Source organism: Copadichromis virginalis, linkage group LG23, assembly GCF_057382275.1.
Source record: "Copadichromis virginalis isolate Kocher_CV1m ecotype Utaka linkage group LG23, C_Virginalis_male_GT1.1, whole genome shotgun sequence".
Classification (NCBI taxonomy): Eukaryota; Metazoa; Chordata; class Actinopteri; order Cichliformes; family Cichlidae; genus Copadichromis; species Copadichromis virginalis.
The window spans coordinates 2,708,900-2,732,629 of NC_140639.1; the positions used below are offsets into that span (position 1 = coordinate 2,708,900).

At 42.7% G+C, this 23,730-nt stretch overlaps 2 protein-coding genes across 2 annotated transcripts in view; one reads left to right on the forward strand and one right to left on the reverse strand.

The window, feature by feature from the left end:
- Positions 1-292: 292 nt before the first annotated feature.
- On the forward strand, positions 293-8,351 carry elovl8b (ELOVL fatty acid elongase 8b). Its single transcript, XM_085450032.1, has 7 exons — positions 293-549; positions 2,797-2,984; positions 5,560-5,640; positions 5,766-5,822; positions 7,469-7,583; positions 7,891-8,018; positions 8,113-8,351. Exons 1-7 carry the CDS (start codon positions 492-494, stop codon positions 8,278-8,280), a joined length of 795 nt encoding a protein of 264 aa, XP_085306158.1. The 5' UTR covers positions 293-491; the 3' UTR covers positions 8,281-8,351.
- A 293-nt stretch (positions 8,352-8,644) lies between these two features.
- glis1b (GLIS family zinc finger 1b) overlaps positions 8,645-23,730 on the reverse strand; it is a 76,937-nt gene continuing 61,851 nt past the window's right edge. The window contains exons 7-11 of the mRNA XM_085450030.1: positions 22,528-22,669; positions 18,489-18,663; positions 10,964-11,088; positions 10,047-10,202; positions 8,645-9,945 (exon numbers count right to left, since the gene is read on the reverse strand). Coding sequence (XP_085306156.1) covers positions 9,809-9,945; positions 10,047-10,202; positions 10,964-11,088; positions 18,489-18,663; positions 22,528-22,669 — 735 coding nt within the window. The 3' untranslated portion in view covers positions 8,645-9,808. The remainder of the gene's footprint in view (positions 9,946-10,046; positions 10,203-10,963; positions 11,089-18,488; positions 18,664-22,527; positions 22,670-23,730) is intronic.

Below are 23,730 nucleotides of genomic sequence, written 5' to 3' on the forward strand. Positions count from 1 at the left end.
CAATAATGACCATTTTACATTCTGAAGGATTCATTTGTATTGAAATGACCTCGTCTGACTGTCTGCATAAGTAAGGAGGTAAAAAAGTCTTTATCAGCCAAACCTTGTAGGGAAACAGCGCCCCTTAGTGGGCCGAATGAAACAGGAAGTGATCGAAATCACGGTTTCTACACATGGAAAAACTGGAGCGAAAGACGCTTTGTGTCACCGTGCAGTGTTTGGTTTGTTTGCCTGAGCTGCAGCCGATCCTGCGTTAGCGCGGCTGTTTCTGGCACGGCTGGTTGCTCCAGTCTGTCTTCATTTTATCGCAGGGCTGCAGCTGCACTTGGCTCACATTTACTGAACTTTAAGCCCAGTCCAAAGGTTCCTCCACGCTGTCACTGAAGTTTACTGCGTCTGAGCATCAGCGGGCAAATTGCTGTCTTGAACTGCAGGACGTTTGAGGGGTTTTATTCTTCTTCTTTTTGTTTAAAGTCCTTGAAAGCTCTCAGATGGATTCCGCACGGCAAACTGTCCTGTCTGTACACCAGAGGATAGTCGACAATGGAGGTATGATGTTGATTATTTTCCCACATGTGTGTTACGCTTTTATTGCTTTTTCTTTTTGCATCCCTGTGTCTCGTGTGGTTGTTGGGCAGATTTTCAGTGTAAAAGGAAACCTTGTCTTAGTCTGTTGAATGAGTGGGAAGATGCAGATGTGCTCCAGAGCTCGGCTTCACAGTGACTGCTCTGTGGTTTTTGCCACATGACTGTCTGAATGAGCGTGACACTTTTTATCTTGTTATTGTCTTGTTACAATTATCTTTGTAATAGGCATAGAGGAGCAGCAGGCATCCAAGCTCACTCACCAAGAATGTTTATGGAGAAAACTAGTTGCTTAGCTGCTTGTTCATAAATGCTTGAAAACAGCACATGTACATGTACACTCACTGGTGCTCCTGTTCAACCTTATTTGTTAGAGAAATATTTAATCAGCCAATCACATGGCACATGACATTGTTATATTTGCCACACAACTGTATTTACATTTGATAGAGAATGGACCAAAAAAAAGAAGAAAGTATCCAGTGAGCAGCAGGTCTCTGGCTGAAAAATGCCTTGTTGGTGTCAAAGGTCAGAGGATAGGAAGGCAACTGTAACTCAAAAACAAAAAATAAAAATCCCTTGGAGCAGATGGGCGCCACGCCTGTCAGCTAAGAACGGGAAACTGAAGTTACAGTTTGCACGCTGAACAACAGAAGACTGGAAAAATGCTGCCTGTACTGATGAATCTGAAACATGCATGAATACCATGGATGCATCCGTCCTTGTATCAACAGTTCATACTGTTGAAGGTGGTGTAATGGTGTGTGGGGGTCAGTGTTGGTCAAGTTACTTGAAAAAAGTAATTAGTAACTAATTACTGATTACTCCCCAAAAAAGTAATCCTGTTACTTTACTGATTACTTATTTTCAAAAGTAATTAATTAATTAGGTTGTAAATCGTGTTTTTAAAAAGTAACTGAGTAGGTGATAAAGTGATAGATCTTTCAGCCCAATTCTACTTTTTCTGCATAATCCATCATACAAAATGTAATCAGATGGAAAAGTCTCTTTTTAAAACTTGTTTTATTAGTTTTAATCTTTTAACTTTATGCATCAAGCAAAAATTTAATTATCTGCAACATTCTCTGACTGGAAGAAATTAGTTTAACATTTAAATCTATTTTCTGCACATTCCAGCTCATAAAATAAAATATTTTTTGTGTTTACACTCAGTCTTTCAAATAGATGCAAGTAAAACACAGCAGAAAATAAATAAAGTCAAAGACTCAGCGGTCCTGTTGCTCTATTTTCACCTGTAAAGCAGGAGTGGGGCAGGCGGAGGGTTACCCTGGTGCAGGTGTGCCGCGGTCAGTGGAAGAATCCGCGAGTTTCTCTGTGAGTTTCCCATTACCTCGTAGCTACTCGGTGCTTGTTGGAAGTTTAGGGGTTTTTTCGCTGTAAAAAGAAGTTTTCTTCCCACGCACAGCGGACACTAATGTTTTTGTCACTTTTTATGGAATCAAACTCAAAGTAAGGTCAGTACTTCCACGCTTTAAACGCTGCACGCTCATACTCTCTCTGCACTCGATATATGATCCACTGTTGATCTGCACACAGCTGTTGTCACTAACGTCGCACTCGCTTACGTCACTGTCATGAGACGTTCTTGCAAAGAAATCACGGTTTTAGTAACGCAGTAACGCAGCGTTCCTACGGGAAAGTAACGGTAATCTAATTACCGTTTTTGCGATAGTAATCCCTTACTTTACCCGTTACTTTAAAAAGTAATCAGATTACATGCCCATCTCTGGTGGGGGTATTTTCATGGTCCCTTAGTACCAAGTGATCATTGTTTAAACAGGTCGCTGTGCTCAAAGGGCCTTCACAGTCACCAGATGTCACGAGAGCACCTTTGTGGTGGGTTGGGAGAATGCAAGCGGCTGTGTGATGCTGTCATGTCAACATGGACCAAAATCTCTGAAGAAGGTTTGCAGCACCTTGTTGAAATCTGTGTTATGAAGAATTGAGGCAAAAGGTGGCCCAGCACTGTACCTAATCAAGTGGCCGGGGAGTGCATATTAACTAAGTTGCAGCAAGGTTCACTTTTTTGCATTTCCTGAGCAGCCTTGAGACAAAAACCACATCTCAGGAATCATTGGTGAGAAATTCGTGAGATCACAGCAGCTCCAATCATTATTTTACTTTGGATCTTTCCTTTAACACATTTGTTCATTTTTAAATTAAACCTAACCTGCAATTCCTGCTGTCCAGACAAGAGAACGGACCCCTGGCTGTTGGTCTACTCCCCAGTCCCGGTGACGCTCATCTTCCTGCTTTATCTGTTTGTAATCTGGGCCGGCCCTCGTCTGATGAAGCACAGGGAACCCTTTGAGCTCAAAGTGGTCCTCATTGTTTACAACTTCACCATGGTTGGCCTGTCTGTGTATATGTGCCATGAGGTGTGTTTAAGCTGCTTCTTTGTTCTGTTATAACAGGGAAACTAATTAACCAACCAGCTTATGAGCAAAGCAATGATGTGTTTGAACAGTGGCACAATGTCTCTGTACTTGCATCTGTGCACCAACCTAATGAATTCAAATATAGAGTTCAGCTGTGATTGAAGAGAAGATTTATAGATTCAGTTCAAAGGGTACTGAGACCCGTGTCCAATCTGTGCTTTGCAGGTTGGGTTCAGGTCAGGAAGAGATTATAGCGCTATAGGCATCAGACTACTACATGCTCTTTTTATCAGCAGTAACATCATCAATAAACACCAGTGAACCAGTTTAACTCGCGGTCGTACATGTTTTTGTCACAACATCCCCTCCAACATGTTTGGCTGATAATGTGGTGTGTTTTGGATCTTGAATCCTTCTTTTCTTCCTCTCTTTCTGCTAAACGTTCGTCTTAGTTTTGTCTGTCCAACGAATCTTGTTCCAGAACTAGTCCGTCTAGATGTTTGTAGCAAAGCCTCATCTGTCTTTACTATTGTTGGGTTCAATTTAATTCAATTCAATTCAATTTTATTTATATAGCGCCAAATCACAACAAAAGTCGCCTCAAGGCGCTTCATAGATACAGAGAAAAACCCAACAATCATATGACCCCCTATGAGCAAGCACTTTGGCGACAGTGGGAAGGAAAAACTCCCTTTTAACAGGAAGAAACCTCCAGCAGAACCAGGCTCAGGGAGGGGTGGGGCCATCTGCTGTGATTGGTTGGGGTGAGAGAAGGAAGACAGGATAAAGACATGCTGTGGAAGAGAGACAGAGGTTAATAACAGATATGATTCAATGCAGAGAGGTCTGTTAATACATAGTGAGTGAGAAAGGTGACTGGAAAGGAAAAACGCAATGCATCATGGGAATCCCAGGCAGCCTACGTCTATTGCAGCATAACTAAGGGAGGATTCAGGGTCACCTGGTCCAGCCCTAACTATATGCTTTAGCAAAAAGGAAAGTTTGAAGCCTAATCTTGAAAGTAGAGATAGTGTCTGTCTCCTGAATCCAAACTGGAAGCTGGTTCCACAGAAGAGGGGCCTGAAAACTGAAGGCTCTGCCTCCCATTCTACTTTTAAATACTCTAGGAACAACAAGTAGGCCTGCAGAGCGAGAGCCAAGTGCTCTAATAGAGTGATATGGTACTACAAGGTCATTAAGATAAGATGGGGCCTGATTATTTAAGACCTTGTATGTGAGGAGCAGGATTTTGAATTCAATTCTGGATTTAACAGGAAGCCAAAACAGGAGAAATCTGCTCTCTTTCTAGTCCTTGTCAGGACTCTTGCTGCAGCATTTTGGATCAGCTGAAGGCTTTTCAGGGAGTTTTTAGGACATCCTGATAATAATGGTAAATGGTAAATGGTAAATGGCCTGTATTTATATAGCGCTTTACTAGTCCCTAAGGACCCCAAAGCGCAATGAATTGCAGTCGTCCAGCCTGGAAGTAATAAACGCATGGTTCACGAGAAAGACGCTGTAATTTTAAGATTAGACTCAAAACGTTACTTTTTGATGAAGCTTGTAGTTGGGGTTAGATCAGGTGACCCTGAACGATCCTCACTCACGCTGCTGTTGTCTCAGACGGCTGCAGTACTTCATGTGATGCACTGAGCGCTTCTTCACCACTCCCCTCTTTTCTCTGCCCACGTGTCTTTACACGACTGCAGCGTGTCATTCAGTTTTTGTCCTCTCTTCCTTGGTCTGTGTTTGTACTGTCTCCACATGCGCTGCCCCACCCTGAGCCTGCTTTAGGCTTCTTCCTGTTAAAGGGAGTTTTTTTTAGTTTTTTTTGTTTTTTGTTCTGTGCTTACTCAGCGGGTGTCACTTGATTGTTGGGTTTTACCTTAAAAACAGTGATCACATCATATTAGAACAAACAATGACAAGAAGAGTGGACACAGAGGAGAATATAGATAACAATAACGGAAACACATCAATACAGTAATACAGTATTCGATATGAGCCAGTATCACAGAGAGCAGGAATGTAGTCGCTGCTGTCTGTTAATGATGTGCGGATATGTCTATAGTTCTGTATATTAACATTTACAGTTTTCACTACTTTTTAAACGTGTTTTTAAAGGATAATTTCGAGTCTAGTAGCACTCCCAAATTCATAAATTCCTCAACATGAATTAGTTCTTGTTATTCGGGTATTGTCATTTTCATATTGGTCATAAAAAATGAGGATGTGAGCCAAACGTCGTCGGCTATCGGACTACTTAAAAAACAGAGGAACATGTTTAAAAAAATCTATTTGTTCTTCTTGAAGTGCTACTGCAATATCCTCATTAACCTCTTTAACTACAGCTGGAAATCTTAGTGTCAATAACCTCAATTTTCTAATCCTTGAAAATCCATTGTGGTGGTGAACAGATGCAAACTTTCCAAATACTTTGATAAACCTGACTGCATGACCCAAAGCACACATGTTAAAATACTTCTGTACAGTATTTAATTTATTAATAACTGTGTTTTAGAAAGTCTCGTTTCATGAGATATGTGAAGATGAATAACTGCCTGATTATTTTCAGTTCCTTGTTACATCCTGGCTCCTTAACTACAGCTTGCTGTGTCAGCCTGTAGATTACAGCACCAGTCCGCTGGCAATGAGGGTAAGAAAGTTATGCATTGAGTATATTTTGTGGTTTGTTTGTTGTGTGTGTGTCTGTTGAGAAGTTTGATGCATATCATACATACCTGACAAACAGTTTATACAGAAGTTACACTTTTTCCCCAGATGGCCAGAGTGTGCTGGTGGTTTTTCTTCTCTAAGGTCATAGAGCTCAGTGACACGGTATGTATCTACACAGCCCAACCTAAGCTGATGCACTCTTTCCTGATCCTGTGTCACAGCAGCATCGCCTCCGTACCAACTTCTAAACCTTCCCTTTAAATGTTGCTTGTATCTCCTGATTGTTTTCCATCCACTCCACCCTGCTCTTCTCCACCTCTTCACCTTTTCTTCATCCTCCATCACCTTTTCTGCTCTATCAGCCTGTCCATTGCCACTGGAAGCGGGAAAAGCTCAGAGTGTAACTGAACCTTCATCTTAAACCCATCTGTCACTCTCAGGATCAATGCTGAGACCCTCTTTGGAGGGTCTGCCACATTAGGTGCTGTTCAAAAACAACGAGATTAAAAAATGTTGTAAATGTTTGTTGGCCCGTAGACATTTTCAAAGAATAGAACAGCAGGTGGGGATGCAGTCGAGCAGACAATCGTTGCTGTAAGGCTAAAGCAGAGCGTGGGGTTCAAGTCCACACTGTCACCATTTTTTTAAAGACTAGCAAGTGGGAGCATAGAGAAATTTTTTGCATATGCGATGGATTGATCTTAACATAAGCTCCAGGAATATATCATTCCACGTTGCTACTGGTGCTGACTGTAAGTTTTTGTTTCTGGCAGAGAAAGGTGAGGATGTTCCAAAGCTTAAAACGATTAACATTGTGCTCTTCATCACATACGTCTCTGCTACTCTCAGTGTCCTCATGCAGTACAGCTCTTCTTTTGCGACAGTCTTGTATGCACCTAATACCCCAAAGGCACAGTCGTAGTCTTAGGAATTTCCTTCTCTTTTTTCCAGTAATCATACAATGTCTCACTTTCCAAGTAAACCTCGCAGCTCCTCTTACACGTGTCCATTCTATCTGGACCAACCGGCTTTGCGTTTTCTTTCAATACTCACTGCTGCCCTGACTCTATGATTTAACTTTCTCTCATTTGCTCTTATTTTCTTTATTCTTCATCCCTGAAAATTACTCCTTTTGATTTTACCCATCTGTCACCTCTCAGTATGTTTCAGTATTTATGCTTCCTGTTCAGTTCCTTTCCTTCTAGCCCTTAGTACAGGCACTTTTCTCCTTCCTTATGCTGTGGTGTCTGTGTCTGCTAAAGCTGCGAAGAAGAAAAAATACTTTTGTCTGGTGCTTTATTCAAGGAATAGATCACCATAGCAACTAGCACCTCATGTTTGATATGCCATATCTTTTCTTTCCTCACATATGATGTAGCTACAGATGGGGATCATTCACGTTAGGCGACTGCATAAACTTCAATTCAATTCAATTTTATTTATATAGCGCCAAATCACAACAAAAGTCGCCTCAAGGTGCTTCATAGATACAGAGAAAAACCCAACAATCATATGATCCCCTATGAGCAGCACTTTGGCGACAGTGGGAAGGAAAAACTCCCTTTTAACAGGAAGAAACCTCCAGCAGAACCAGGCTCAGGGAGGGGCGGGGCCATCTGCTGTGATTGGTTGGGGTGAGAGAAGGAAGACAGGATAAAGACATGCTGTGGAAGAGAGACAGAGGTTAATAACAGATATGATTCAATGCAGAGAGGTCTGTTAACACATAGTGAGTGAGAAAGGTGACTGGTGACTGCATTGCATATACATTGCTAGCTGTAGCTCTTTGCTCATTTCTCTGTGTACAGCTCCTGATCATCCTGCGGAAGAAGAACAATCAGCTGACGTTCCTTCATGTTTACCATCACAGTACGATGATCTTCAACTGGTGGTCGGGAGTAAAGTATGTGGCAGGTGGACAGTGTGAGTATTCTCATACTGAAATATTTTGTCCTCAGATTTGTGACCTCATTCCCCCAAACAACCATAAAGTCCACTAAGAGTAAAATTAGCTCCACTGCTTTAACTAGCTTCTCCCTTTAGGGGTCGCCACAGTGGCTCATCTACCTCCACCTCCCCGATCTCTGGCATCCTTCTCTGTCACACTAGTCCTCTTAGTGGTCTTCCTCGTTCCCGCTTGCCTAACAGCTCCATCTCCATAATCCTTTTTCAAATATATATTTAAACCAGCTTTTCTGTGTGGAAAACCTTTTTCTGTTGTTTCCTGCAGCGTTCTTCGTCGGCCTGATCAACACCTTTGTCCACGTTATAATGTACTCTTACTATGGCCTGGCTGCACTCGGCCCTCACATGCAGAAATACCTGTGGTGGAAACGGTACCTGACATCTCTGCAGCTGGTGAGCGTCTCCAGCTCTGTAGTGAGATATTCAAAAATGTGCGCACCAGCATGTTCGAATCATTAAACCGATCTGAACTGTGTCGCCTCTCCAGGTGCAGTTTGTCCTGATCGTTGTGCACACAGCGTACAACCTGTTCGCAGATTGCAACTACCCTGATGCCATGAATGCTGTGGTGGTTGGTTACTGCATCACCCTCATCATCCTCTTCAGTAACTTTTATTATCAGAGCTACCTCAGGAAGACGAAGAAGCAGAAATGAGACGCCGTGATGAGGCAACACACAGCTGAAACACAACGGTTTAAAAAAAAAAAATACAGACACTAATATATATATATGATGTACATTAAAGGTTTATTTTTTGAAAAAATAAATCTGCAGTACTTCACAGCAACCACTGGAGGGCGCAACAAGTCCACAGTGTGAAAGTTTTTCTCAGGGTGCTCAACACACAACTAGCTCTGGGGACTGACATTGCACAATATTTCGGGCTATAAATGCATTGGTGTGTTGCATTTGTTACGTAGTTGTCTTTATAAAAACAAACAATATAATAAACACAGAACAAATGTGAGCACCTGAAGAATCTGTCATTTATATTGTTTTTTAAAAAAGAGACACTGCGTGATGATTCAGTTATTTATTTCTTAAACTGAGGAATGACAAACATTCAAATGATTGCTGTAAACAAACTGTACATTTTATACATATAATAATAATTATAATAAAGTAGGATGGTTTCTCTGCCCAAACCCTCCTCCCGAGATAAATCCAAAAGCCAAAAAAAACAAAAAACTACTTAACAAGAGAAATGCAAACTTTTTTTCCCCACTGATAAAACTTCACTGCAAAACGTTATATTCTCCTCTACACGTCAGTGTGGAGCAGACGTGTAGATTACCGAGAAAAAAAACAAAGAGGAGGAGAGGAGAGGTTTGTGGTGTTAAAATGAGATGTTGTATGTAGAAGCTCGAGCTGATTGTACTGTCTGTGTGCAGGTTTTAATGTCAATGTCATTTAATAACATTTAATTCAATTCAGTTTTATTTATATAGCGCCAACAGCTGTTGCCTCGAGGCGCATTACAGACTAAAACCTGCACCATCAACAACATCATTTATTTGCCGATCGTGCCCAGCAGTTTGCAGCCTGGTAACTTGGACCTTTATCCCAACAGGATTTTTGTTTTTCAGTCTGAATGCCAATTAGCATTAGCATGAATTAGAACGAATTTAAAGACTGCAGGAAGTTTCCATAATAGAAATAGAAATATCTGACTGTTTTCATGATGGGGTGCCCCATTATCAGGCTATTCAAACACTGGTGTCCTTTTTTCAAACCTTTTTGTAGTCTCGTGCTTATTTTAGTGTTATTACTTGTACATTGGCCTTTGAAGTTATTCATGTTGTACAAAAGAAGTCAGTATTTGTTTGCTTGAACTGATCAAAGCAGATGCAGCTGAGTAGGCGCAATCATAAGAAGACAGTTTAATGTTTTAAGGAGTCATGAGGGAAAAAAAAGGTTGGGAAACACTACCATTGTTTTTGCCACTGAAGCCATTTCCATTCAGTGTCACAGTTGCATTTACATTATATTTAGCCTTATTTTTTCCACTTTATTGGTTTCTATCTTGCACTTAAGTCAGAATAACCCACTTACAATGTGATCTTTGTTCTGTTTTTGGAAAAATGAAACCAGAACTGAAGAAAAAAAAGATCTAAGCGTGTGAGGATGCATGAGGAAGGACCGCGGAGTAGTGTGGTGAAGCCTGTCTTGCTCCGGTGTTCCTTTATGTCTCTGTGTAGATGGAGGACATGTGGCTCAAGCTACGGTCAAAGCTGCCCACCTGGAAGAAAATGCTATCCTCTGGGCTGGATAAGAACTGGCAACCGCCGCCTCCCTGCAGCTCCTGGGTCAAGCTGAAGCCTGGAACAGATGCAGGGAAGAACAGTTTGTTTAATATGCTGATTAAATGGTGATACTTGCAGCTCAGCCTGTACACAGGCTAAGAGGACAATCATCCTCACCCGCAGAGCCGGTGTTGCTCGTCGACATGTGGAAGCCATTGGGCTGATGTGAAGTGTAGGTGTGAGAATCTCCCGGGACGTGGACGCCACCGACTGTCTGCTCCATCCTGTAGGAGTCTCCGAAATGGAAGCAGCTCTGGAAGCTGCCTTGGTATTCTAAGAAATGTTGGAGAATCATAGAGGGAGAGAGAAAAATAGAAGCTGGACTTCATCAGTTGCCATTACAGAGGGACTGTTTCCACTGTCACTAAGCGCCCGGTCCATCCGGCTGAAACGTAATATGGTTAAGTTATGACAATGCTATATTTGTGTTTGTGCTAACACTGCCAGGCTACACGGTATGTAGCATTTGTCCCCATCGTCTGAGTTTGTGATCCAGATCAACCGCAGGAGTCATGATAATGGGAAAGCAGCCCTTCCTGGAGCGCATTTACGCAACTGGCTGACCACAGCGTGGTTTGAGAGACGTCCATGTGTAGATCTTTACAGTGAAAACAGTGTTTAAGGCATTAGGAAAAATGCTCGGGAGTGACAGCTGAACCTGCCATGTTAGGACGCTGAGAGACGGCCGAATACACGAGCCAGCATTTTGTTGGCTAATTCAGCACGAGGAAAAGGCTTCCGGCATGTGGTTTTCCCCACTCTGTCTCTACGACTCGAATCTCTCGGGGTCTCTTTTATGTGGCAGCGAGTGCTGCAGCTTTTGGAAGAGGAGCTGAGTTGGGTTCAGATTGTAATTATCTTCAGGTGATCTGTTCCTATCGTAGGAAATCATAGAGTTACTGAATCACCTGCCACAGGAACCATTTTAGGATATTAAATTGAAACATGCAGGAAGTGATTCAAATTCAAGCCAAAACAGATTTCCTGAAAGAAGTTAAGCTGCATTCTGCATTGAGTGTCGGGGTTAGCCTTACCGTCGCTGGCAGGCTGATGCTGGTGATAGTGAGGGTAAAGCTTGTGGTGGACATGCTGTTTCTCCAGTGGAGGAGGCGATGTCCCCGCTGTCTTCATCCCAGGAGACAGGAGGGAACCCGACACCCTGAAGCAGACACGGAGAAACTAGGAATAAAAAGCTCTCAATTTAAAGTCATTCCTTTCTTGACAGCCTCAGTAGTTTCTCAATAAAATGCTTCATGCACTGTGACGTCCCAATCAAAGCCGGAGCTGCATGCCGGCCTGCTAACCACATGATCCAACAAACCCAGCGGAGCAGTCAGTGATCCTGCACACACATAGAAGAAGAAACAGTCCAGGCATGTGGAAACTTGGGCTCCCCACACGTAATCTTCCTCCTACCGCATATTATGATCTTAAGTCAACAAACAGCAGAGTGTGCGTTGAAGCGAACACACACCAGTTGCTGGTTTGGTGGTCCTAGTCTTAAAAGTCTAAAAATAACAAATATAACTTTGCTAAATATATGCTGGGAGATTACTGCAAGTTACCCTTAATGACCTTAATGACCTTCAGCATTGTATGAGCTGGCGTGGACACTCTGCGTCCGCATGCTGACTTTCAGATGCCTCCAACACAATGGCGATTTAGTCTCCTCATAAAACACTAGGGCTGCCACGATTAGGCGACTAGTCACGATTACGTTGACGATTTTGATAGTCGACTAATCTGATTTAATAGTCGACGCGTAGTTTGAAGCTTTGTAAGATCCCAAAAGACGCAGGAATAAGTAGCAGGATTTAAGAGTGTAATAACGGACTGAAACAGAAGATGGCAGCACTGCATGTACAAGGATGCCAGCTGCCGTTAAACCCCGAAGAAGAAGCTGTGTCCCAGAATTCATAGCGCAGCCCAGCTCAGCTTCCAACAATGGCGGCAGCTAGTTAGTTTTAATATTACTCTTATTATTCTTTCTGGGTCACAAAATAAACGTTTAACATATTTTCAGGCGAGAATGTAGCTGTGTAAACCTCAAATATCTGCTCAGTTTATCAGGACACCACATATTTTCAAAAGCGCTCCGATGTTTTCGGAGACATCTGTTACCCACTAGCTCGATAGCTAGCCGGGAGCTAGGCTAACTAGAGCCGTGAGAACACCGGACTCCCGGCAAATCTTTTTCAAACCCACCGCTGTCTTTCGCTACTCAGGTTAAATATGATATATGAGTCACTTAGATAACTTAACAATGTTATTGTTTGGCTTTTTTTAGTATTTTATTTGTTCCTGAGTAAATCGGTTTGGCTGAGATTAAAGTTATAGTTTTTACACAGCTGAATAAACAGACAGCTGATTATCAGAAGTGTGAGATGCTCCAGAATTTACTCCGGTGTCCTGTTATATTTTAGATAGCAAGGAGTTTATTAAACTTCACTGAAACAATCTGCAAATTTCATTACAATTTAATAAACTATCATCTTGTCTTTATTTTTAGTTAGCACATACCTTAAACACTTAAAGCTGTAAGCTAATGATAGTTATATAAGACCAGATGCTGCTGGTGCAATAAGCTGTAGTTTTACGTTCAATGGATGATGATCTGAGTAGTCGACTATCAAAATAATCGTTTGTGGCAGCCCTATAAAACACACAACCAACAGTGTGCTGAGGCTACCGCACTGACCTTTATTCCACTAAAGTTAGGTTTGGTTGTTTATTGTTAAGGACAAACTGAGGAGCGAGAGCAGACAGAAAAACATGCTTATTCGTTCTTTCGTTGACTCGAAATGGAAAACACATCGACCACCATCCCAAAATTTAAATGGCTGCAACACTTTTTTAATCAATAAAACCGACCAAAATATAAAACAAATGAAAGAAGCCAAGGGTGAAACAAACGATACGTGACTTGTTCATTATTGATGTTTGGAGGTGCTGGAAGGCAGACTCCACCTCCAGACTAATGGTTTCCCCGTTTTCAGACAGCTTTAGTTTTATATTCAAAGTAACGCTGGCAAAAAAGTGAATGATTATTCCTTTACTGTAAAGGCCACATCAGGCCAAGCTTAAACAAACAGGAGGAAAAAAGTGGATTTAATGTATGCCTTCATCACATCATGGTAATAAATGCATCCAGAAGCAGTAAGAACCAGGTCTGGTATTTATTCAGACACTTGCCTGGATGTTAAAGTTTACACAAAACTCAAAATGAGCGATTTAACGACTTAATGTTGTACACTTGACATTAACTTAATGAAACAGAAAGCTGGTCCAAATCCAGACTGATGGACAACAGACCTGCTTTTAAAAAATGGAGCTGCCCAGTCGCCTCCCCAAATATTCAGCAGCTACTTATTACTGCATATCAGGAATGCCAACACATAAACTGCTGCTGTGTTACTATGTGCGCTGTGCTGCAGGGGCATATGGTTTGTGCTAAGCGCTATATGACTGTGATGACAGAGAGCTGCTGGAGGCAGCTGAGCCCAGAGATGACTGCTCATTGCTGGCCTGGCTGGAGCCTGCTATATGACCTACTGCTCCATGCACGAGGGGCGTCCCACCCAGCACTCAGTAGCTGGCAGAGGCTTCGTGCGGGGCATTTGGCAGAGAGCACCGATCAAGAGGAGACGGTAAACGATGTCAAGCGAAAGTGCAAAAACTTGGAAGGCTTTCTTGCTGAATTATTTAACATTTTATTTAGCCGTACATCGCTTCAGGCTCCGCTGCTTCTACATTTATCACGGTGCTCATCATAAAACTGGATCCAGAAAATACAGTTTGGCTTCGGTTCTGTAAGAAAGGTCGTGTTGTTGCTCCGGTCTGTTCACCTGTGTCATAAATGTAAAAACAGTTCCCACGAATTCTGGTTGAAAAACAGACCCTGAAGCGAGTGAACATGAAAGGAACCATGCTTACTTTTGCTTACCTTGATTCCTCTTTATTTTACGAGGAGAATAAAGCACGTTTGTTTTATTTGTCAGAAAATGGCAATGCAGATATAGGTTTTATACAGAAAGAATACTGAGCTTATGAAAGTGATTCTTTTTACATCTTAGCTCACTAATTAAACTCTAATAACACAACAACTGAACTGCTTTTATATCCTTTGATGCGTCACTCAGGTAGATGTTTGTAATGTAAAGGACTACATACTATATGGCCACTTTTAGTATTGTAAAAACTTTCTCAAAAACTCACCTTGAAACCTTGAAATACAAGTTCAAATCGAGGTGGCAGGATTGCTGATTATTACTGTTTAAGGCTTTAAGGTGCCTTCTCCTTGCTGCCCTTGCCTTTGGAGCCCATCAGCACAAACCTGACGGTGCTTGTGTGACACCAGCCCTGGAGAAGCTAGCGCTGCGAGCCTGGCTAATCCATGTGCTGGCACGGCGCCGCTGCGTGGCCATGTGTTCCTGCAGAGAGCACCATTCCCCCAGGAGCTGCTGTCAGCACAAACTCAGGAAACAGTTACACTGTTCATATTTTTACAAGCTGCCTCTATGTGTAGCTAAAGTGAATCATAAGCTAATCACTGCCAGCTGCCTCAGGCATTGCTCTAGCTTGCTAGCCACTCAAGCTCAAGGTATGAGGGGAATCTTTCATATGCCACATTAATCTCTCCCTGAAATTCACCTTCACTGACCATCCTGCACTCCTCTGCTTTTCCCGGTCACCCCACCTCTGTCCTAATGTAAGGACAGAGGGATTTGACCCCTGACCTTATTATTTCTGAAGCTAGAATAGGAGGGGATAGTAAGCTGAGGCTTTGATATTTCTTTTACAAAGAAGGAATTTGAAGATTTCAAAAATGCTCACATACTGATGAATAATGTAAACTTTGACCTGTGCTGGAAAAAGTTTACTTATAGAGATGGGAAATCGTTGCTCATTTCAGATCAGAGGCTTTTTTAACTTGACTGGATGGTTTGTGATTCAGAGGAATGAGGTAGGTGACTAAACTCTGCCGTTTGAAATACTACCAGGAGATCAGAGGGACATTCAAACCTGGGCTGTTTGAAGCCGCCCTGAAGTCATAAAATTGTTTGTACTCAGGTATGCGGGCATGGACGTCATCTCCGCTAGCCTGCAGCTATTGTCCAGAAACATTACAGCTCATCTTAATAAAGATAAGCTACCCGTGAAGTCTTGGCTCCCTGCATGGAGGCATGATGGGATGGAAAGTAACATGAAGATTCATGAACAGTGCTGATCTGCTCCTCGTTCATCTTCCTTCACCTGCAGCTAACTGTCCCACTAGGGAGCGGGAATAAGACCCTGTTCTCCACAGGCCCTGCAAACTCCCCAAAACACCCTTCGCCTCCCCTCTCGTCTCCCCCCACTTTTTTGCAGCCGACCATTAAGCCCCTCTGATGGATGACAGGGGCTTCTTTGGCACAGATCGGTGGGAACGCTTCTGTTTCTGGTTAGCAAACTAAAACAGTGTTTGAGAGACAGACAACAGCATCCTGGTTAAAGCTAAGCTAAAGCTAAGCCAGCCCCGAAGGCCCCAGCCTCCGTTAGTCCCAGAAAGATATCTGCCCCAAACTGAGCAGATCCACCTTTAATCACTATAGTCTCCTACTCTGAGGAATTCTTACTGTAAATCATCTGAATCTTTTCTCCCAGTTAACTGTTTGTGTAGTCGGGTTAATTGAAGGCAACACATTATTAACTGAGGCCCGCAAAATGAGTGACTGACCACATACTGCCATGAGCGACTACCTCAAAAATGCTTTTGTTTGGGTTTTGAGACTGACACTCATTTTCTGGCTGGTTGGAGAACGATAATGGCTGGAAGAAAGACAGTGTAGAGTTACAAGCCGTGAACGTGCCCCTTCCAGAGTGGGAACTCTTAATGTAGCTCTGTGCCGACTGTGCTGCCACTCTAATCCAATTAGCCTGCGTCAATCACTGCCGAGGTATCAAACCGCCTCAGACTAATATTTGCAGAGGGGCTCTAATATCAATACGCAGGTAAAGGCTGCAGCTCCCCACCCCCTCTGCAATTATATAACCACACTCGGGTGAAGCAGTGAATGACAACATTTACCACCCGTCTCTCTGTGCTCGGAGGCCGCCGTGGTCGAACAACCGTTTCTGTGAGAGGGGCCCTGCGCGCACACTTGTGCCGCAGTGATTGCTAGGTGTATTTTAACTGGCATATCTTAATATTAGCTTCAGAAAAATGACACTGGTATTTACAAAGTAAAAGGAGTCTAAATGGCCCATTTGAGCCAGGGTAAACACATTTAGCCGTGAGGTCAGAGGCTGCCACACCGGAGGAAGGTTAGTTTGATAATTTTGTCAAAATGTTTAATGTCCTGCTAAACCGTTTGGGGAAAAACAAATGCAGTGCTGATATTGACTTTGGCAACAGCCTGTATACTTAAGGCTTTAAACATGTAAATCAAACGCTCCATCTTCAGGCAAATGCAAGCAGACATTGCTGCAGGTCTGACGCCTCGCCCCCGCCCTCCGTCTATACCGTGTGATCAACAGATAGAGCTCTACAGCATGTGCCTTCGTGAAAGCTCTTTTAGGTCATCTCGAGCTGCTGAAATGTGCAAATCTGGGAATTGCTGTCGTTTTAATGCAATGCTGTCATCACGTTACTCGAGTTAAGTTGGGGACGCAAAGATGTGCATGAAAAGGGAGCTACGTCATTGGACCACATGGGGCACTATCACCAAGCTGCACCGGCATGTTCCTCATCAAGTACGGACAGGAGCAGACGCAGTCCGACTCTCACTTCCAATATGTCGCCCTGCCTGTGCAGCCGAGTATCCCCTCACAAAGTCCTTTTCACTTTCCATGCCTGTGCTCGCACTGCTAATTGTGCGTGCTGCTGAGAAAAGAGCCACAGGAACCGCGAGGTAATTTTGACAGGCTTCTCCTTCTGCTTTCAAGGCTTGAAACAACACACCAGCTTCCAGATGCTTCCCGGCCATCCCGACGTCTCTTGAGCGCCGCTCGGACGTTTACATCCAGGCGGTTTCACCGCTCTGCTCGGCTGCTCTGTTTGTGCTGGATGGCGAGCGGTCTGCTGTACCTCACACCCCAATCATAACCAATCACGTGTATTTCCTGGATATGTAAACTCGCCCCCACACACGGAGACACACACACACACACACATAAGTACAAATGTATGTGCAGCTCTTTAAAGTAAGGAAGCCATCAAAGATCATTCTGTAATATGCGGGTGTTGTATATACACCCAAAGAGGGGAGCGCGGAGTTAAAAGAAAGCATGTTTATGTAACACAATCACTTTTGTAACACAGTTTATGATGCTTGATTCCATCCACTCTTTCTCAATGTTATTAAACTGTACAGGACTGTTTTCCTTCCCTACCTCCCTGGTTTTTAGACACATTGCTTTAGCACAGCACACACTGTGCCTCCTGACGACACCCGGGTTCTGTAACTCTGCTCTGCAGGCTCTCTGGGGAAATCATCAGCACTAATAGGAAACATCCTGCAAATCACACACATGCACACACTCAGAGATGCACGAGAAGAGCTGCTCGAGCTGTTGCTGAGCAAGGCAGTCGCACCTGGAGGAGCTGCGGGTTTCGTGCGTCGTCTTTTGAAATGTTTGCGTCGACTTTAAGCGGGAGCTCTGCAAAGATACAGTTAATTAATGAATTCCCGGGATCATGGATTGGTTCAGTGGAAGCACATTTGTCTTGACTAAAGATGTAGCAACACTGGTATTCTTACTAAACCATATTCAGTTTTATTGCTTCTTAAAAGTATCTCCAGATGTGCTTATTTTCACAATTACCTGAAAGATGCATCACTGGTTTAAACGTCATTGTGTTGCTTGCATTTGTTGCATAGCTGAACAACAGCAGTACATCAAGGTCTATAAAATGTAATCTCGAGGTTTTTAAAGAGAACCGCTCGATGGTGAAAGAGCTCACAGAACATAAACACAAGAGGACGATGCTATCACACGGCTTTGATACTCTCACCAAAGTGTGAACCGTGACCGCTCGAAACAGAGCTGGTGATGTGTCACATTGACCGCGTGGTGACCAGCACTGCCCGTCTTCCCACGAGGGACGTCAAAGGAGCTGAGAAGTTGATTTTGTTTCCAGTAAGAAAGCCAAGATGGGTTTGTCAGCAGGACCATGAGGCTTAACCTAACATGAGCTAAGAGGGTTCGGCCGGGACTCGGGATGATAAATAGGTGAAAAATAATGGAGGCAGTAAAGTGTAATCATAATATCAGGGAACGTCTTAAGAGAAGAACAGCGCTTGCACTTTCACTGAACTTTGTCGTACACGTTGTTTGTATGCAGTAAAACAAACACTCGGTGTCCTTTGACCTTTTCAAAACATGATGTGATATGACTTCAATTATATGACAGAATTGTGACAAAGCCGTCCATGACTGTTTGCAGGATTATTCATTCATTAATCAGATTCATGTTTACATTTCCCACCCTTCATGACACATCTCTAGTTTCCCAGCGACCCAGACCTTCGGAGTGACATACCTCAGCGTCTAAATACAAATCGAGGGCTTGTTACTCACCCGTCTCTCGTGCCGTCCATGGCAGCCAGCGGGGACAGGTGGTGAGGGCTGCCGAGGTCTCGATCCAGTCGGTGCTGTCGGGTCGGCAGGTCAGCGGTGGAGCCAGAGTTGGGGGTGGGGGTGAGCAGCTCCACTGGGGCGCTGTGATGGGGGGTACTGGAGCCAGTGTACAGGCCTGAAAGACAAACAAAGCTAATTCGGTAAACGTGCCAAATAAACTCAAGGCCCCCGTGCTTCATCTCTCCCTCGAGCAAATTAAAAGCCATTTCATGGCAACAGGATTTTGTTTTGGCAACTTTCATCCAATCAGTGTGCTTTGTAAAATAAAAAGTTCTGTGTTTGCGCTGTGTGTAATTTAGGGTGCATTGTTTGTGCTGCCACAGGGACTCGCCTTGTTTGTCCTTTTTCGTATTACACAATAATAAACTAAAATGTTACATGTGTTCAGTGACTTTGAACAGTAGGTCCTTTAAAGCTACAAATATATGATATAAGGAAATCTGCAGAAGAGCATGTGATAATCTGCTGACTGTTCCAATATGTCTTTTACTTTTTGATCATTTCAGTTTTTCCAAATGATATTACAGTTACATGTTGTTGATGCACCGGTCTGTGGGGGCATTATTATCTTCTTTTACTGGTTGCATGTTGCCAACCTTTTCTACTGTTTCAAGCTGCAAACTGTTATTAAATACGGACTCCTTTTCTTCTTTGCAAACTAGGAACTGCAAATAATAACTGTCACAACTGTTTTTACTATTATTATCTTCAGCGAAGATGCTTCCAAAGCCCAATTTGACAACAAAAAACGGGCTGTTTTGTCCAAAAATGAATCCCAGGGGTGTTCATTTTAAAAGGATAAAACAAACGAGTGGAACTGTTACTGTCTTACTGCTGTTAACATGTGGCTAGTTAGACTTTGGAGATCCACACGACTGTGCACAAGTCTTGAGCCTTCCCTCATTTCTGTATATTTTGGTTCCACTGGCGCTCTCGTAATTTTCTAACGCTTCATTTAACACGGGTCCACCGGCAGGCCCATTTTACAAGCACTTTTTAAATGATCCCAACTCCACTGCTGTTTGTGCTGGAGACAAAATCCACCTTGTTTCAGAAAGAAGAGAAGACAAACTTTATGTTTGGTGTACTACGGTATCACAAGGCACTGTTCGAACACAGACAGGAAAAAAATCAGCCACATTCACATTACCATACATGTATCCATCAGACCTGCATAAATCTTGGTCAATAAAGGGTTAAAGATGTCTTGAGCAACAGTTCTCCAGGATTTCTGAAGGTCTGTAAAAGTCGTTCTTTGGACATTGGTGCTTTTTCAAGGTCAAGGTCAAGGTCAAATTTATTTATATAGCACATTTCAAACAGCCGATGCTGCACAAAGTGCTTAACAATATAAAAATGGTATTAAAAAGCAACACTGTAATACAATAATAACAATAAAAAACAATAATAGGACAATAAAAGTATTAAAACAATAACTAAACTAATTCAAATAAGACCAAAATACTTGGGTCATAGTGTGTTAAAAGCCAGGGCATTGAAATGTGTCTTTAGTAATGATTTAAATTGCTCAAGTGTTTGTGCAGATCTAATATTTAAGGGGAGACTATTCCAAAGTCTGGGACCTGCCACAGAGAAGGCTCTATCACCACGGGATTTGAGATTAGTCCGTGGGATTTTTGACTCATTTTCAGTCAAGTCATTGAACCCAACCGTTTTCAGAGGAAGACGTCAAACAACTTAAAAAATGAGCCTGTCACAAAAACACATATTTTATTCTAATTTCTTTAGTTAAAAAAAGGCCAAAAAATTAACAGTCTGACTTACACAAAATAGTATTTTTTGCACCAACGAGGTGATTCTCACACAGCTATAAAACTTGGCATTTGTTGACATGGTGTTCAGTGTGTGCTCACAGAACTTGAACAAACTGAAGAAGCGGAGGACGTGCCAGGCCTAAAAAGAAAAAACCACCACCAAAATCTACACCAGATGGACAGTATCTCAAAGTCATGTTTCTACCAGTTTCATTTAATCAAAAATCATCATCCACAGGGACGAGAACTGCCTGCCCCACTCTGGACAGTCTTGTTAAGCAAGAGTCAACTTGATCTTTCCTTTTTTTCGTCTTTGCATCTTCTGCTAAGTTTAGCAGCTGATTTCTTTCCCAGCATCCAAACAGCGAGAAGCACATTGACTGTCTGGGGCAGTTAACCGGCAACGAGAGCAGAAGACGGGAGGAGATGAAAGGAAGAGGAAAGATGGGTGCTCCTGGTTTTTGCAGTTTTCAGGCCAGCTGTTCTCAAGTGGAAGCATGCCGAGGCCTGATCTGACAGCGCTCTGAAATGGTTACAAGCTTGATTCATTACCCCGAAATCATCAATCACAGACCTTAAATGTTTTCCCCTTTAGCCCCAACATCTGCTAGCACACCGGCAAAACAGTCGACAAATAATGGCTGTGATTGCCTCAATTTCATCACCAGTTCCTTGTGGAGGAAGACAAAAAGGATCTGATGTTGCTCTTTAAGAGTTAGAGTGGGATTATGTACCAAAGACGCTGTCGAGCGGATTTGAAAAGCTTCTTGTTGAGTTCAGGAAGAAATCTCTGTGAGAAGAAACTGAGAGGATAGCAGCAGGAGCACATAAACCTCTGTACTCAACTATGATGAGTCCTTCCTCTGGTTAATCAGGGAACACTCTAATTATGCTCTATAAAACAGAGAGGGGGGGTTCTCGTAACTCTTGCTGCAGACATGTGAATAGGAACAGACTTATAAGCAGTGAACAGGAAAACAAGTTTAGCTCTGACTGGAAGCATGACTCATTTTCTGCTCCACAAGTGTTAATGATGGGATGGCTGCCCACTTTGGCCCACTACTTACATGCATCCTATTGGCTCTAGAACAAAGAGAAAGTCGTGTAAATAGAGATCCTGAAGTCTAACCTTTTCTGACCTCGAATAACACGGCGTCCTTGACTGCTTTAGCTCCTCTGGGGCTTTAAACGATTTAAACCAAGACAGAAAGCAACATCTCTCAGAAAGAGAGGGGAGCAGAGGTAAAGAGCCAAGAAGTTGAGCTTTCATAGTCATCAACGGTGCGCCGAGATCCAGCAACAATAACAGACAACAGTGGGGAGCCTGGCTGTGGTAGAGGCAGAAAACAAGGACAGATGTGTCCATAAAGGGAGGAAGCTGCAGGGAATCTCTCTCGTCTTTAGGATGGTTATAATCCATTTATCTCTCTCTTGTTCCCAATTCAGTGTGGCGCTGACTTTTAGTGACGGTCAAACTCATCAGTTAGAAAAATGGAAGTTTAAAAGAAGCTTAAAGGCCACATGTGATGAATAAACTTTTCCAGTTCTAGTGGCTGCTAATGGTTTTTGCAGTCTTTGCATGACAGGGAGACAGGTTAACATGACATGGTTATGAAATCCAAACCAAACAAACAAAAGCACAAGGCTGTAACACTTCCCTTATAAACTCAAGTATGGACTAACGGCTAAAATGTTGATATAAAATCTGCACGAGCAATTAAAGTTCAATTATGTGGTGTGGATTGTTTATCTTTTGACCAAAGGCACCACCAAGTATGATTTTCACTGCCTGAGAGTGCAGAATTACCACAATACATCTGCAGGAATGTTGACATGGCTGCTGATTACCACCAATGACTCGGTGATTGCTTTGCCAGGTGTTGGGATTTCTGGCGGTCTGGACCTCACTTGCTGGCGTGCTCTTCTGCTTTGGAACAAATACTCCCTGGGCTTCGATGTTTTGAGATGTGGCCAGTCGATTTCACTCATATTTGAAATTGTTTAACCATGAATGATGTTGCTACTACTGGTGACACATTATATTTTGTATTTATGCCACATGTTTTCTTACCGAACTTCAATTTTTGTTCGTTTTATGAGAAAAATAAGTGGAAAGTTGAGATGTTTTATTGGTAAAGAAACCGATTAATTAAGAGATCAATTATTAGAGGAAGATCTGAGAATGACAGATGACAGGTGTGTACCTGTGAACATGTCTTGGCCCAATGCAGGAGAATGGCCATCTTTGCCATTGTAGAGGTGCTGCGTAGAGGTGGAGCTCTGGAGGTGCTGCATGGACAGACAGTCGCTCAGGACATCCTGCTCCAGGTGAGGGCAGGGCCGAAGCTGAGAAAAACAAGCAACGATAAGAATAAACTTCAAATGCTTACAAGAAATGATGATGAGTCATTTAAATGGAGAGAACTCCATCTGGTCTGCAAGATTACTCAATCGAAGAACAAGACGACTTCAGTTTGGCCTGTTCGTGGCTTGGACCTCGTGTGTGTGAGAGCGTTCGCTTCATCTTTTTGCAATAATGTGATTGTAATGTTGATCTGAAACAGTAAATCAGCAAATGAGAATAGAATTGTCAGTCAGGGGGAACCGGGGGAAAGATCATATGTTCTTTTTTGAGTCATGCGTTGGCCTTAGACATAATTGGTATGAACTCAGAGCCAATGTGAGATTGCTCCTGTTTCTTTCCCTGCCAACTTTAATGGGGGCAACTGAAGACACATTTCAGCGAGATCACACGGCACAAAGATAAAATTCAAACCAAATGAAACCTGTGTCAGTTGACAAAATGAGACATCTGCCTTATGGATCGGTGGAATAGCTGAACTCTGTTGTATACATTACTGGATTTCTATGTAATAAAACATTATAGCTGCTGAGGTACACACAGGACTTCTTTACTGTCACCAGGAGGTTTAACTTTAAAAATGCCAAGATGTAAAAAGAGAGAATAGGATAGTATAGCTGACTATCTGATGTAGGCACAAAAACAGACTTCAGACTCCAGTGTATAAAGCAAATATGGCCACCGAGAAATAAGACACTGACTAGAGAACAGTGGAATCGACCTACGATCCTACTGGCATCTGCTTATACACCGTTACAGAGACAAGGATCAATGACAACCAGTTACTGTTAACCTCATCCTCTATTCAACACAACATTTACTGACAAGTTAAAGGAGAGTGATGGCAACGGTCCTGGTGAAGAATCCACTGCTGCAGGAGCTTCATAAACTAAACTGATATTTACATAGTGCTTTTCGGATTATATGGGCCAAAACACTTTACACAACAGGAGAAACGCTTTTTCTGCACATACAACATTTTATGTATTGCACAAACACACCAATAACTTCCTCAGGGTCAACCTGGGGTTTTGGTTGAGCAGGC

Excerpts from the sequence above, each read along its gene's own strand:
- elovl8b (XM_085450032.1), top strand. The coding sequence starts at position 492 with ATGGATTCCGCACGGCAAACTGTCCTGTCTGTACACCAGAGGATAGTC. Across the intron at positions 5,823-7,468 it reads TCATAGAGCTCAGTGACACG|CTCCTGATCATCCTGCGGAA; the intron begins GTATGTATCTAC and ends CTCTGTGTACAG. Across the intron at positions 7,584-7,890 it reads GTATGTGGCAGGTGGACAGT|CGTTCTTCGTCGGCCTGATC; the intron begins GTGAGTATTCTC and ends TGTTTCCTGCAG.